At 39.8% G+C, this 13,930-nt stretch overlaps 1 protein-coding gene across 16 annotated transcripts in view; it reads right to left on the minus strand.

The window, feature by feature from the left end:
• Window positions 1-275: 275 nt before the first annotated feature.
• LOC6034026 overlaps window positions 276-13,930 on the minus strand; it is a 40,005-nt gene continuing 26,350 nt past the window's right edge. For 4 of the 16 annotated variants that reach the window (XM_038264309.1, XM_038264306.1, XM_038264301.1 and 1 more), the window contains exons 2-8: window positions 12,807-13,419; window positions 10,660-11,076; window positions 10,350-10,549; window positions 8,588-8,801; window positions 7,534-7,891; window positions 5,039-5,163; window positions 276-1,396 (exon numbers count right to left, since the gene is read on the minus strand). In XM_038264309.1, the coding sequence (XP_038120237.1) occupies window positions 1,284-1,396; window positions 5,039-5,163; window positions 7,534-7,891; window positions 8,588-8,801; window positions 10,350-10,549; window positions 10,660-11,076; window positions 12,807-12,888 (1,509 nt within the window). In that variant the 5' untranslated portion in view covers window positions 12,889-13,419 and the 3' untranslated portion in view covers window positions 276-1,283. Of the gene's footprint in view, window positions 1,397-5,038; window positions 5,164-7,533; window positions 7,892-8,587; window positions 8,802-10,349; window positions 10,550-10,659; window positions 11,077-12,806; window positions 13,491-13,930 lie in introns of all 16 variants that reach the window. The other 12 variants (XM_038264314.1, XM_038264316.1, XM_038264302.1 and 9 more) reach the window with 5 other exon arrangements.

The raw sequence follows: 13,930 nt of genomic DNA on the forward strand, positions 1-13,930 counted from the left end.
CATTTAAAACTGGACAAGCATAAAAAATGGACAATTTTAGCAACATTAAAGAAACCTGGGAACCACTGAACTACTAAACGCATCCCGAATAACGCGACATCCCAGCCGTGCTCGCGAGTCTCGAGGAAGTTTGTTGGTTTTGGACCGGAACAAAAAAATATAATACGCGAATGATTAGAAAGCGAATACGAAGCGGACAAGAACAGTTGGACTCTGGCAGTTGGGCTATTAGAGGGAGCGTTTCGTCGAAAGATGGAAGGGAAAACAAATATCCATTTATTGCATTTGTTTATATACGCTGCTGGAGACGTCACAATTCTCCTTTTTTGTCGTATATTTGTTTTATTTTGTTTCGGTTCAAGTGGTACAATTTTTCATCAAGAATTATTTCTTGTTTCCATAATATACATAATACATTCATCTTAGTAGATACTGTTTTCTTTTAAAGTTTGTGTGAGTGTTGCTTTTTCTTGTGTGTTTGGGTGTTTGTGTTGTATTTCTCTATATGCATAGGGTTGGTAATTATTATTTTGAAGTATAGTTATTTCTAACACTGTTTTTGCAATTCGGTTTAAAATGTTTGTTCTGATGAAATTGATAATACTCCATTAATTCCAAAGTCCTCTAGAGTTTTTAACTAGTTTGAATTTACCAGTATTCACTCAAAACATCTTCTGACAACTTGTGCTTACGTGGGTGTATTTACATAATCCTCGATAAACGTGTAACAATTCGATAAAATTCAATCCCTAGAAAATAATTTACATTTTGATTTTTTGTGTGTCGTTTTTAGTCAGCTACATTACAGAATGCTCAACTTTCGCGCCGGAAGCCCCTCGTGGCCGTGATTCTGGGTCGAAACTCGGGGGGACTCAATTGAGTTACAATCGTGATTAAGTGGGGGGCGAGCGCTTCGTTTAGGAGCTTGACTCGGTTTGGCACGAACCGCAGCGTGCAGTGAAAAATGATACATAAATCATGACTCTTGAAAATCATTGTTTGTCCCGTCGACCGGTTCTCGTCTACTGGCGTCCGGAGGAGCTTCATTATTCTCGCAGATTTCATCTTGCACTAATCGAATGATGGCGCTCGGTGTGGAAAGAAGTTCACCCAGCCGAGACAGTCGGTCAACCAAAAGGTGTGTGCGGGATACGCCGCCTGATGCCACAGCAGTAGTCGCCCGGACCGGAATAATTAATCTTGATGGCGTGGTGGTGTGCTTCGGAATGATTGATATATTGTCGCAGTCGGGTTATGGGTGCAGCCAGCTCGCTCCGGGGACATTACGTGTAGGATATGTGCAGTTGGATCCAACAGAGGACGCAATAGAAGATAAGTGCCGAAATTGCACGTTCTTTGTCCCCCTGGTTGTGCTGAACCGCAGCCGGAGTCTCACCTGGATTTTTCAAATAAAATTTTCATTAGCATACACTACGAGTTTTTCGGTTTTGCCCCCCCCCCCTCCCTTTCGCATGCCGATGCTGGTGCTTTGGCAATGTATCGTTCTGCTGAAACTCTTTGCAAAATACCAACCCAAACTCGCATCTAAATCGGATGAATCTAATCGATCAATTTTTCATTCGAAGTAAACATTGGATTGAAGAAAAAACTAAACTAGATTCTTTCGGGACCATATGAACACAGGAAAGCTACTAGCTGGCAAGAATCGAAGCTTTGTACAATTTTCATGATTCATTTTGCAAATGGAAGGAATTGTGATAAAACAAAGCTACAACTGAGATAACCGGAAAAGTCATTTATCAACATTCAATTCAGAATCACGAATCTTTGGAAAGAAAGCTGCTAGAAGTAATTGAAAGATAACAACTACTGCAAAAACTGAATTTTAATTGCTTACAGTAGCAGGTCTTCCGAATCACATGCACTTTGGTTTCTGTAAAACCTAAAAATGTAACGTCATTACAATACATATCACCGACCAACTAAACCTCTGTACAGGCTCAATTCGATGGGTAGCATGAAGTTCAGCGATTGTTCACGCTCCATACAACAAATACCTATTTATTTGGTATGGAAATTGTCCACGATGAGGGGGTTGAGATTTCCAAAAAGTGTCCACGTGTTTTATGGATGGTCCCTAACGCTTCCCCCTCGTAAGCGGTAGATCAGGGTTCAAATCCCGGCTTGGACCAACACAACTGTTCATCTTTTCCCTTCTGGATTCGATTGCTTAGTAGATGGTAGGTAGTAGTGTGGGTACGGATTTTGAAAAGTTCTCAGATCAAGTTTGACACGTGGCGTCGCGGTGTTCATCAAGCATTCATAGCATGCTAAGGGAAATTTGATGCTTTTCTGGGGAAAACCGTTAATTCCGAAAAACCCGGATGTATTGCTGTTGAGCTCGATGGGGGTTGAACGAATCGACCTGGTCTCTTAGAGAAAATTGTTCTCCAAACGATTCCGCTCATTTCTGGCCATCCTAGAAGTTTCTACATGTTTTTTCCAGGCCTGTAGGAGCGAATGAACGAAAATTCAAAATTTCCCATAGTAAATCCCATGTAAACTTGAACTCGCTTGAGACAAGCCAGTTTTCAAGCAAATGAGCTGAAATTTGGCGTGAGAGTCCCTATGGGTATGCCCTACAAGGGTGAACCACACCAGAACTTGATCTGAGAACTTTTCAAAATCCGTACCCACCCTTGTAGGTAGTGTATCGTCACAAGCTGGACCTTATCACGACAACATAGGGAAGGCAACATATGAAATGTTAACATTAACCTGAACATGTTAACATTGAGTTAAGAATTAACCCATTCTTATGGAAAATTGCCTTGACGAAGTTTTGGTGACACTAAACGCGTTTTATCGGAATAGAGTTTATTCTTGTATGTTTGGCAGGTTAAGCACTCGCTCCTAACTCTATCCAATTTGCAGTAGTAGGGTTCGCTTCTCCTCAGTGTTGCAAATGAGTGATAAAATAAGCTATCATTTGATGTTCTCTGCACCAAAACATCAGAGACTATAGCGACCGTTACTATAGCTTGTGAGATCTCTTCATGTGTCTTGTGATTCCAGCGATGGCATTCTCTCTCTATCACTCCTCCCCTTTTCCTCGACTATGCGCTCTCATCGCTGAGTATCTCAATCTCTCCCAAAAAAAATCCAATGAAAAAGCGCGAGACGGCGATTAGGAGCCAACCACGCATGACGTCCCGTTATACTGCGCTTGAGAGATTGGTTTTGTGGCGGCTTTTGTGGTTAAACGATGTTGCGGTGGGATGATCGCGGGGGGATGGCCACCCTATTCCGACCAAAGCAAACTGACAACAGTCGACATAAGCACGGTTTGTCAAATGAGAGCCCACAACATAAGCACTAGCTGTCAAATGGTATCCCATAACAAATCATTGTTTTGGGTTTTTGATTTTCAAATTTTCCGCAATTTAAACAATAAATTCCTAAAACAACACGTGAATAGTGCTGCTGATGGCAAATTCTATCATATTGTTGTAGATTACATCTCAATATTGGCTGAAAATTCATATCGAAAAAAGTGATTTTTCTGTTCATCTTTTCTTGCTTTTTTTCATTTGGTCGAGTGGGCCTGTACACTGAGAATCGTCTTTACACATTTTCCAGTTTGCTTTTACACATTTGCATGGGGCTTTTGAGTTCAACCAGGATAACACACTTCGTGTAACCATAGTAATATGTATTATACTGATTCTCAGTGTTTGTTTTCTGAACTTCCAAGATGGCGTCTTCTTCGCTACCCCCTGGATGATCATGAAAGCGGGAATAAGAGAGAGAAGGAGAATGTCAAACGCGAGTGTGTAAACACAAAAACTTGTTAGGCTATGTTCGGCGCTGAGAATATCAGTAGGTACGGAAAGACGAGCAGTTGTATTTAAGACATGAGTATTCAGTCTTACTAATTGTAGTTGCTGAGAGCTGATAGTTTGATATTTTACAACTCTGTCTCCTGCATATTGCATGTGCACATATTGCGACGAAGTGCTCTAATGTCCCTACAAAGATTGGAGAAAATCTATTCGACCCTATCTAAATATTTTTGGAGAATTCAAAGTGCACGTGTTTCTAAGTGCTCCCTCGAGTTGAGCTTGCGCAGTCTTTTTTGTAGGTCTGTTTAATTTGTTTAAGAAAATTTAAATTCATAATCTAATACCGTGTTGATGTAGTAACTTCTTTTAAAGAAGCATTTAAAAACAAATTGACAATTTTTCCTGTTTCTTACACAAATTCAAACCAGTCTCTGCTGGCAAGTGTATCATAAAAGAAACTCAGCAATTCCAAAGTTACAAGCAATCCAAAAAGAGTTTGGTTTTTACGTTATCTGGGTTAGCTAGGGGAAATATACCCATTTTAATCACACTAAGCCATTCGACCAATTCTCATCACTTTTGCCGTTTTCCGCTATTAAATCAACATTTTCAGATATATGAACAATGAAGAGTTGCTTGCTCACTTTTATTTGAGCTATTTATTGCTTTGAAACAGTCAAAAACACTTTATTTATGCTGTAATTCATGATCAAAGTGCTGATAGGCCGACAATAGAAATAGGCTGAGAAAGGGTATAGTTCCCCTACTAGAAGAAAGTGCAACCCACAATTTGAAGGCAGCGTGCCTGATTAATACACACTCACACACTAACTATCGCATATGGCTTTTTGCTGATAAAGTAATATATGCCTGATTGTTGTTTGCCTTTCTTCTACACTATGTGTAACATTATAAGCATTTTAGATGCTCAAAATATATTTAGTATTCTTTAAACTTTTTTCTGTAATTTTCGAAACGACAACATTTTTTCATCAATTAAGCTAGGAAAACAGCTCGAAAGCAACAAATTGCAAATCGAATCACAATTTCACAGAGAGCTTTTCAGAGGGACGGGGACCGGCCAAGGCACCGAATGCATCCACCACATACATCTGCATTATGGCACTGCAGGAGGCACATCCCGAACTTTCGCACCAAAAGGACCCTCGCTGGTGTTGCCACCCCAAAAAAGGATAGCCCCATCACACACACACACACACCACACACATACGTACCATTCAGCACTTGAATTTGTGCGGAAGTCGTCTGCTTGTCGGCCACTGTGCAAGTGTACAGACCGCTGTGCGTCCGCTCGGCCTGGATAATGGACAATCGGATGCTGAGCCACTGCTTCGAGAGGCTGCAAATGATTAGAGAGAGAGAAAGAGAAAGAGAATTCATACAAGCCATGTTAGGGCTTGAACCGCACCAGTTAGGCCCCACCGCACAGGTACGGACGACGACAACGACCACGATCCACGTCACGACGAACGGAGACAAAAGGGGTTATATTGAATTATCGTAATTGTGTTTAGAATCTCTCGAGCTAATAGAAATTGTTGTCGTCGTCGTCATCGTCCCGCTGGACATGTGCAAAAAGGGTGTAAGGACCACGTGGCGCGCCGGCACAGATCAGATTGCGCGAATGTGACAATGTGCGAGGGTAATAAAATGAATGACCACATGCTGGCGGACAAATTGCGATGCTGCGGAAGTTTGTGCCAACGCAAAACGAGCACGCTCGGTATTAGTCATCCGACACGGTGCAATTTACAGTTGTCTCTCGCGATTGTACAGTTGGAACGAGCAATGCTTGCAGGTTTACAGTTGAAGCTGTATTCATTCAAACCCGAACCTGACTTATGTAACGCTCTTCAAAACAGATACTTAATTGTGGTGGTCAACACTTCACCGAACAGAACATCGCAAATAGCAATTATAAAATGAAAAGCCAATAGTTATAAATTTGCAAGAATTTTAAAATAAATTTTAATTCAGTATTGCAAACATACTCTTTAAGGGGTCACATATTGACTACACCAAATAGGGGCAAGTTTAACAAGCTAAGAAAATGTTCGTTAAAACCTATTAAAACAAAAAAAAAACTGTCGGACTTAGATAGAACAAGTTTCTAAAAAAATCCAGTTTTGCACCATACAAATTTGACTATAAAATTATTGATTTTCAGTACGTTCTAATCAACTAGTTGGGCAAGACGAACAAACCGTTTAGGTAAAAGGAGCAATAAAGAAAACAGTATGTTAATTTGCTAACAATTGAATTGTTATCACTTTTGGAAATACCGAAATTGTAAGAAAAACGTTTGTACGAGCGATTGTTCCTCTTGCCCCAAATGGTCGTCTTGTCCCCTAAATGAAATATTTTACTTTTTAGACGTTTTATGTCAAGTCTCCCCTCCCCATTCGAAATTTCCTCAAAAATCAGGGGGCAAAAAAACAATTTTACTCAAAATAAATATTACAATTGATTGTATAACCATTAACCACTCTCCCCTCAAACCATTATATGGAATTTGTACCAACCTTAGAACTAGGAAAATTTTAGCAACAACTTTCAGAATTGTCAAAACATAGTTCATGCAATATTTTGAACCAACATTCTCTCTAGGTTGATGATGATGTCTGGGATTTTATCGTGATTATTACAATCAATAAGTACTTCAAAATGACCACATCAGTGCGCAGTAGGGTGCCCACAAAAAATGACCCCCTGCTCCACTAGCGAAAGCCAGTTTTTTGGGTTATTTTAAGCATCTGTGCAAATTTTGAGTGAAATTGGTTGAGATTAACCCATTGATACCCGAGCCTAAAGTTGGTGAAAAAAATGTTTTTCATACAAAAATGACTTTTTTAAATCGCTAATACCTTTTCAGGATCGAGTTTCACAGTTTTTGTATGTTCTACAAAGTTGTAAAGCATTAAATTTTCAATAAGAATCTCACTTTCGGGAATATTTGGATGGAAGTAGCGCACCGTGCATACCAAACTGTAAGAAAATTGTGTTTTCCATACATTTTTTCGATTTTTCCCATACAAACTTCACCTTGAGTATCAATGGGTAAATGTTGACCGATTTTGCTCATATTTGACCCAGAGTCCTAAAATAGCCTAAGGAACAATATTCAGCTTGTGGAGCGAGGTTTTGAGGAAAAGTCCCATATTCTGGGCACCCTAGTGCGTAGTGGTAAATTAAATGTGCATTTCTAATTGAGTTTACTCTTATGAAACAATGATAACATCACGAGCAATTTTGGTTAAATCAACTAAATTGACAAGTTTATGGACTGTTGATTTGATTTGTGGTTGCTCAAATTAATTACATTTCTACTTAATTGGCCAAACTTCATTTCAGAGTAGATCAGAGTTGAGTTGAGACTAAACGGTACATTGAAAAAGTGATGATAATTTTGGTTCAATTTTTCAAATGAGACTTCGTATACTCGAGCTTGTAATTCAAAGTTGAGCGATAAAAGTTTAGAATTTTATCTATCCAATGAATAAAAAATCAATCAGGAAATTGGAAGTTAGTGACATAATGGAGCCCATTTTCATTTCGATGAGATGACACACATCGTTAGCATCAACAGCTGCCGAAATCACGCATAGAATCTTGAACCTGGCCGATGAAAGATATTATTAATAGCGACCCCCATCACACCTAGTGCCATACTAAATGGAACCATTAACTGTTTGCATGCAGACAGACTTACCTAGAGCTTAACTTGATATCCTTTGGCAGCACGGTGCCATCCTTTTTCCAAACGATATTTTGCGGCAACGACTGTTTGGTCTTATCTTTATTGTTATTGCTAGTTATCACTCCTTCGTTGAGCTGCTTGGAGTCGGCCGGTCGCGTCCCATCGCCGGCACCAGCGGCAGTCCCCGGGACCGGCTGCTGCTGAAAACTGTTAACGAGATGGCCCACCGTGTTTGGTCCCGGCGTTCCGGTGGGCAGTGTTGCCAGGTAGGACAGGGACACCTGGCATGATATATCGATTGTGCTACCTAATTTGTAATATCGATCGTAGAACTCGTACCCCATTTCGTCCACTATCCGGACTGCGGGTTCTGGGTTAAGAAAAGCAGAAGAAAAAAATGTAAAAAAGTCGTTTATTTTTCATATCAACTTATGGGGCTCGACCACATCTTGTCAAAACCAAGAGTTATTATTGTCATAAATACCAGAACCCAAAAGGCGTATCGTTCCACTCGATTACTTTATTTCTTCTTTGCAATAAATCTGGTGGAAAATTTGACGTACCCTTAAACGGAACCATTGTACTGCGAGTTCCCCGGGTGGGCCAAATTTCCATCCCTTTTAAAGGGCAAAACGCTAGCAATCCTTTTGCAGCCCCGTTAGTGGATGATCTCATTCACTCAAGAATTAATCCCCTTTGACTTGTTTGTTCATTTGTGTGTGTGCTCTTCTTTTGTGCTAAGCCAAAATGCGGAAAACTGGCTGGCTCGTCAAATGAATGGAACCAGATGAGCAAAACAATTTTTCACACGGGTGAGAATGAATGACAGCCGATGAAAAGTGGCGTCATCATTCATCCCCTCATCTCATCTTCATCAGCACGGAACGAGTCAACAGTGGTAGTCCGGACTCCCGGAGATCCGAAGCAAGAAGATGTTAATTGTGTGTCGTGTGTGATGAGATGTTGTACGAAGCCTTTGTTATCAGCATCGTCGGCATCAGTATCCGAAGCAAAGAACGCAAGAAGAACGAGTGAGAGAGAGAGGGCAATAAAAAAGGATACTTACCTAGAATTGTGAGATTGGTGGCGAAGACCCGGGGCGGATGTGTCGAGACCTGACACATGTACAGGCCACCGTCGTCATACTTGATTGGGTTGATATGTAGCCGCCAATTATTCGGATATTGAAATTTAACCCTTATCCTCGGATCGCCACTGTACGTGTTGTTGCCCACCGTGAGCAGCGATACCTTATCGGTCGTCCGGCGGATCCACATCACCTGTGTAATGTGAGGCGTCGAGTGATGGGCGGTACGCGGAGTTGTGGTGTCCGAAGGCAGTGAGAGAGAGAGAGGGGGAAGCAGAGATGAAAGATAAAAGGGAAAAGACAAAAGTCAGCACATCTTCCAACTGGAGCAGATCGGATATACGAAGGATAAGATTAATGTCGACATTTTGTGGCACTACTGAAAATGTGGCCCTATTGGTTTTGTCACAGCACAGTGGGAATGTTGCTTTCAAAATTTAATTTCACTGAAAGTAAATAAGCATCAAGGTATACCGTAAGTACACTGACATATAGCTATTAAAAAAAATTATTAATATGTATTTTCATATTCAAATGAAAACAAGCAAATAATGTTAGCATTATTTATATAAACTGTTCAAAATCGGCTAAAGTCATGCTGCAAACTCAGGCAGCCTGATCATGAGCCTACAGATCGTATACCAGACAACAACTTTTTACACAAATTATAAGGTCGTCCCTCAAAACTAAAGCATTTCTTTCAAACTAAAATGGCATATTTTTCTGCTATCTAGTGAGAAAAAAACCCAACTTGGCTCGATTTTTCTCACTAAGGGCCGATGTTAAAAATTTTGTAAACATGTGTTTAATATAAAAAAAAATATTGGCAGGTCTGCTATTGGCACCATGCAAGAAGGCCTCTTTCCCGACATTATTCGGGATTTATAGAAATATTTTGCCGAGGGATCTAGTGCAAATTTATTTTTGCGTTTTTAATATATCTCTTCAGAAAAGTTGCTGAAAATTGGTGGATTTATCTGAATATCCATCAAATTTCTTAACAATATGCCTCATGAGACTCTAAATTGCACATATCACTATCACGTACCAAATTTATCAGATGTCTTACTTTCTTTGAAATTACCCCACAATCAAAGCTGCAAGAACCAAGATAGACAAATTAAAAATCTTTTTTTTTTGTGCAATTTGTCATGAGAGTACAGCAGCATAATGCCCGGATGCAAATTTGTATGCAAATGTGTACAAAGAAAATATTTATATTCGGTTGTTTTGTTTCTTCAAACTATAGTTTTGGGGTAGTTACAAAGAAAGCTAGAAATATGATAAATGTGGTTTGGAAACTGTAGGTCAAATTTGTAAATCACAGTCTCTCAAGAAATATTCAAAAGCAATTTGATAGATATTAACATGAATCTATCTGTTTCAGAAACTATTCTAAAGAAATATCCTTTAAAATAAAATAAAAACCTTAATGACCAGATAAAAAAATGCATTCAACCAGTTTCTCAGCTGCATTAACATATTCATACGAAGAACGACATACTGTATGCTGTGCTGGCGGCTGTGTATCAAAATTGAAATTCAAATGTTCCCCATCCGTAAAGAGCAAAGAAGATGTGTGCATTTCAACTATATTAAAATTAAAATCAAACTACCCACCGTGCAGTGTTTCGAGGCCTTATATGCACGCATGGCATGGTACATATATGCGTCGATAGAGAGAAATAATCCGAGCCAGACAAAAAGGAAATTAGAGCATGATTGAGATACAGTGGCTTACCGTTTTATCCTTGAGCATTCCTACCCTACAGTTGAGAATGGCTTCCGTTGACAAATGGTAGCCAACCTGCAATGCTCCGGAAGTCACGTTGAGTGGCTCTTCGAAAAATGGACCCCAGTGCCGCTCGTGGTGATGCTTGGACTGATAAGGCATCGAATGTATAATCCTATGTCGAATATCAGGTAAAGTAGGTACTAGTACTGCAACAATAAATCACCGAATTAGAGAGGCCATTCAATCTTTCGCTACACACACATTAGCAATTCAAAAACGAAGAGAGGGGAGGCCCCCCCGCAATCAATCTTCTTACATGGTCGAAAAGTTGTGAATTTTATGGTATAGTTGGATTTGTATTGATCCATCGTTGGCTGCACTACCGTCACCGATGCCGATGCCGTCGGTAATGGCTCCACAGTGGCTACTGCAGCTGGTGAGGACATTTCTGTCGTAGGTGTTGACTGTTGCAGCTGTGCAGCTTCCTCGTTGTGTCGAGGTGTCATCGTGCCGCCCTGATGCTGCTGAAACTGCTGCTGCTCGACGGATGTCAACGTGTCTGTCGTTGTCACATTTAGCAATATCTTCTCCGTCGACGATGGTACCATCGTCGGCGATGACAATTTGCTATTCCCAGTGATTTGTTTAGAATATGCTACGTTCTCTGCCGTTGTTGCTGCTGCTGCTGCTGCTGATGTTGGGTGCTCGGTGAGCACGGTTTGTTCTCTCAAGTCTGCAAGCAAGTAAAGCAGAGAAACACATCATGTTCAAATGTCACGTTCCGTCCCAAAACTACAGCGCTTCTACTAAACTGGAACTGAAGAGAACGGGGAAAATGGGGTTTGCCCGTGATTGTCACCTTTAACAAACTGATTTTTCCCACTTTTGCCAAAAAAAGCTTCGCTTCGTTCGATACAGCTTGGCACGGGCCATTGTTTCTTCACAGCTGAATGCGATTTCAGTTTGAATCACATTCGAATCATCCCCGAAACGACATAAATCTCTTTTCTAGTTTCAGTCTTTCACGGTATCAAATTTGCGATGCGTGCATGTTAGAAAAAAAGTGATGGCTTAACGGGACTCATATTCAGAAATCGGATCGGAATCAAAAGCTCTTGGTATCACATAGAAAAAAAGGATTGAGTTTCAAGCATGGGATATAAATTGTGTACGTGCAGAATGTTGTGGTAGTTGATGTTCGATTCTAATCGATAACCAAGTTAATCTATTTTTCATAAACTTATCTGTCTTTCTACGCATTTAATATAGTTCGGAAACTCATAAAAAAAAAAACATCAAATGTTGAATTGTTCCACCAAGTATTTTCATTCATGGAAACATTAGTTTTACGGATTTTCGAAAAATAGTGTCTTGTTCATCCGTTGTACAGCAAGCGGACTACAAATAATAGTGAAACACTGCTAAGTGGGGCGATTCGGTACATATTGGACGAACAGGGACCTACGGGACAGTTATGTGTAGAAACACAGAAACCCGTCGAAATATTTCATTCGAGTTTTTCTCAGTTGCTCTATTTAACATGGAAAAATTATACGTAGAACGACAGTATTGAAGAAGACCCCCATTTTTTTTAATTTTATATTGTAATAGATTTTTGTATTTTTATTGATTTTTTTTAAATGTTGGCCGATTTTAGCGTGACATGCTTAATGGATGACGCCTAACTATTTGACGAAATGTGATGTTTAATTTTTTAAATGGGGTCAGTGGGGATGACATTTATTTTTGGGGTGAGATTGGATTAAAGTTTCTTTACGGATTTTTTTATTTTACAGTTTTTTCTCAATGAACCTTAAAATTATTTAAAGGGTTATATTGGAAACATCTTAAGAAAAAATTGCGGAAAAAAATCTCGTTCATAGAACAAATCTTTACATTATGGCAGCTGTCTAAAGTTTAGGTAAGTTTTTGGTCAAAAATTACCCCTCCAAAAATCAGCCTATTGATATATGTTTTGAACTTATAACGAATCAATATTTTGAGCAAATTAGAACAAATTTTAGTATTTTTTAATGAAGATCAGGTTACATCATAAGTTTCTAAGATTCTAATATTCAGTTCTTTTCACACTAAGCCTAAAATTGAGTGATTTTAGTGTGAGAACCCAAAAATTGTTAGATAGTTAAATTCATACCTAAACTCGAACACGTATACTATAGTTTTCGTTTATTTGAATTTGATATTGGTTTTGGTTCGTTGTAATAAATCGAGATTTATGTTACGACTTTAAACATCTTTCAATTACAAACAGCAGGTAGCAACGACTTATGTACCTGCAGCATGACGTTTTGCTCAAATGTTTTGGAATTTTATCGTTCCCAGCGGCATTCTGAAACGTGACCAGCCTCTGAATGTTCGCTCCATAATTGCTTTTATTTATTGCTTTACATTCGATGAACATTTTGAAAAAAAAACCAAAAGATCACTAAATCAGGTACGTACCTATCATCGTCGTAAGAAGAAAGACAATGGTCGCGAATGCGACATTGTTACACTGATGATGTGAGCAGTACGACGATGTCATCACAAAATATTTTACTTCATCTACATTTTCCGCTAGGAGACGAACTTATCACAATCACTGGTGGCACATATTTCTATATAAAAAAGTTTTCACTCCCACATCGTAACTTCTTTTATCCTTCAGCAACATCCGTTCGCCGTTCGTAAGTCGTTTTGGAGCGTCATCTTCGTCGTCGGAGATGTAGCTTCTTGGCATCTTTTGAATTCTGCTGTCATCACAGTGGCGCGCTCGTACTTTTTTCCCTTCACTTGCCTCTATTCAACTTCACTTACTGTAATTGAATTTCATATCTATACAGCTCATTTTTCTCGGTAAGCATGCATTTTCCTTCTTTTCCCGCATTTTTTTTTTCTTTTTTCCTTTGGCTTGCCGGGTGTCTTGAGTGTTATTTATTGTTCTCTATCACACTCCACTATGCATTTTTCTCCCTTCAAACTTCATTTTCCGTCTTCTTGTGCACGAATACACTTTCCGGTCGAACCGTCGTCGTCGTCGTCGTCGTTGTCGTTCTCATCGGTTCTTCACTCTAAGCTGGCAGACAGAGAAAGTTGTGATGATGTCGTGCTCGCTGCGTGATATTTCATCCATATCATTGCTGATTCCTTCGGCCAAGAAGACGACGACGAGAAAGCCCAGAAGGGAAGTGGTGTCATGATTAAATCTTAAAATGTCACATTGGATGGAACGAGAGACGACCACTGAATTTGCACCGCGTGCTTTCCATCCAACGACGGTAATCTGATTCAACAATATGACCTCGCGCGAGATGACAAGGAGAAAATAAAACCCACAACTCCCTTTCCCAGTAACGGAATCATGCCACAAACCAACGAGAGCATCGGTCATCGTCACCATCAGTTCAGTTATAAGCGGCTTACCCATCATCGACGTCCAGCTGTTCCGGAAGATTTGAATTCCGATGGGATGAGGAAAATGGAAAAAACAAAACCCATAACCAGTGACTGTTCTCGTGGTCCATCATCTGCGGTGTCGTGTGTCGAGTAAATTAAATATTTTTTCAACTGCGTCATTGCAGCGTTAA

This window comes from Culex quinquefasciatus, chromosome 3, assembly GCF_015732765.1.
Source record: "Culex quinquefasciatus strain JHB chromosome 3, VPISU_Cqui_1.0_pri_paternal, whole genome shotgun sequence".
Lineage (NCBI taxonomy): Eukaryota > Metazoa > Arthropoda > Insecta > Diptera > Culicidae > Culex > Culex quinquefasciatus.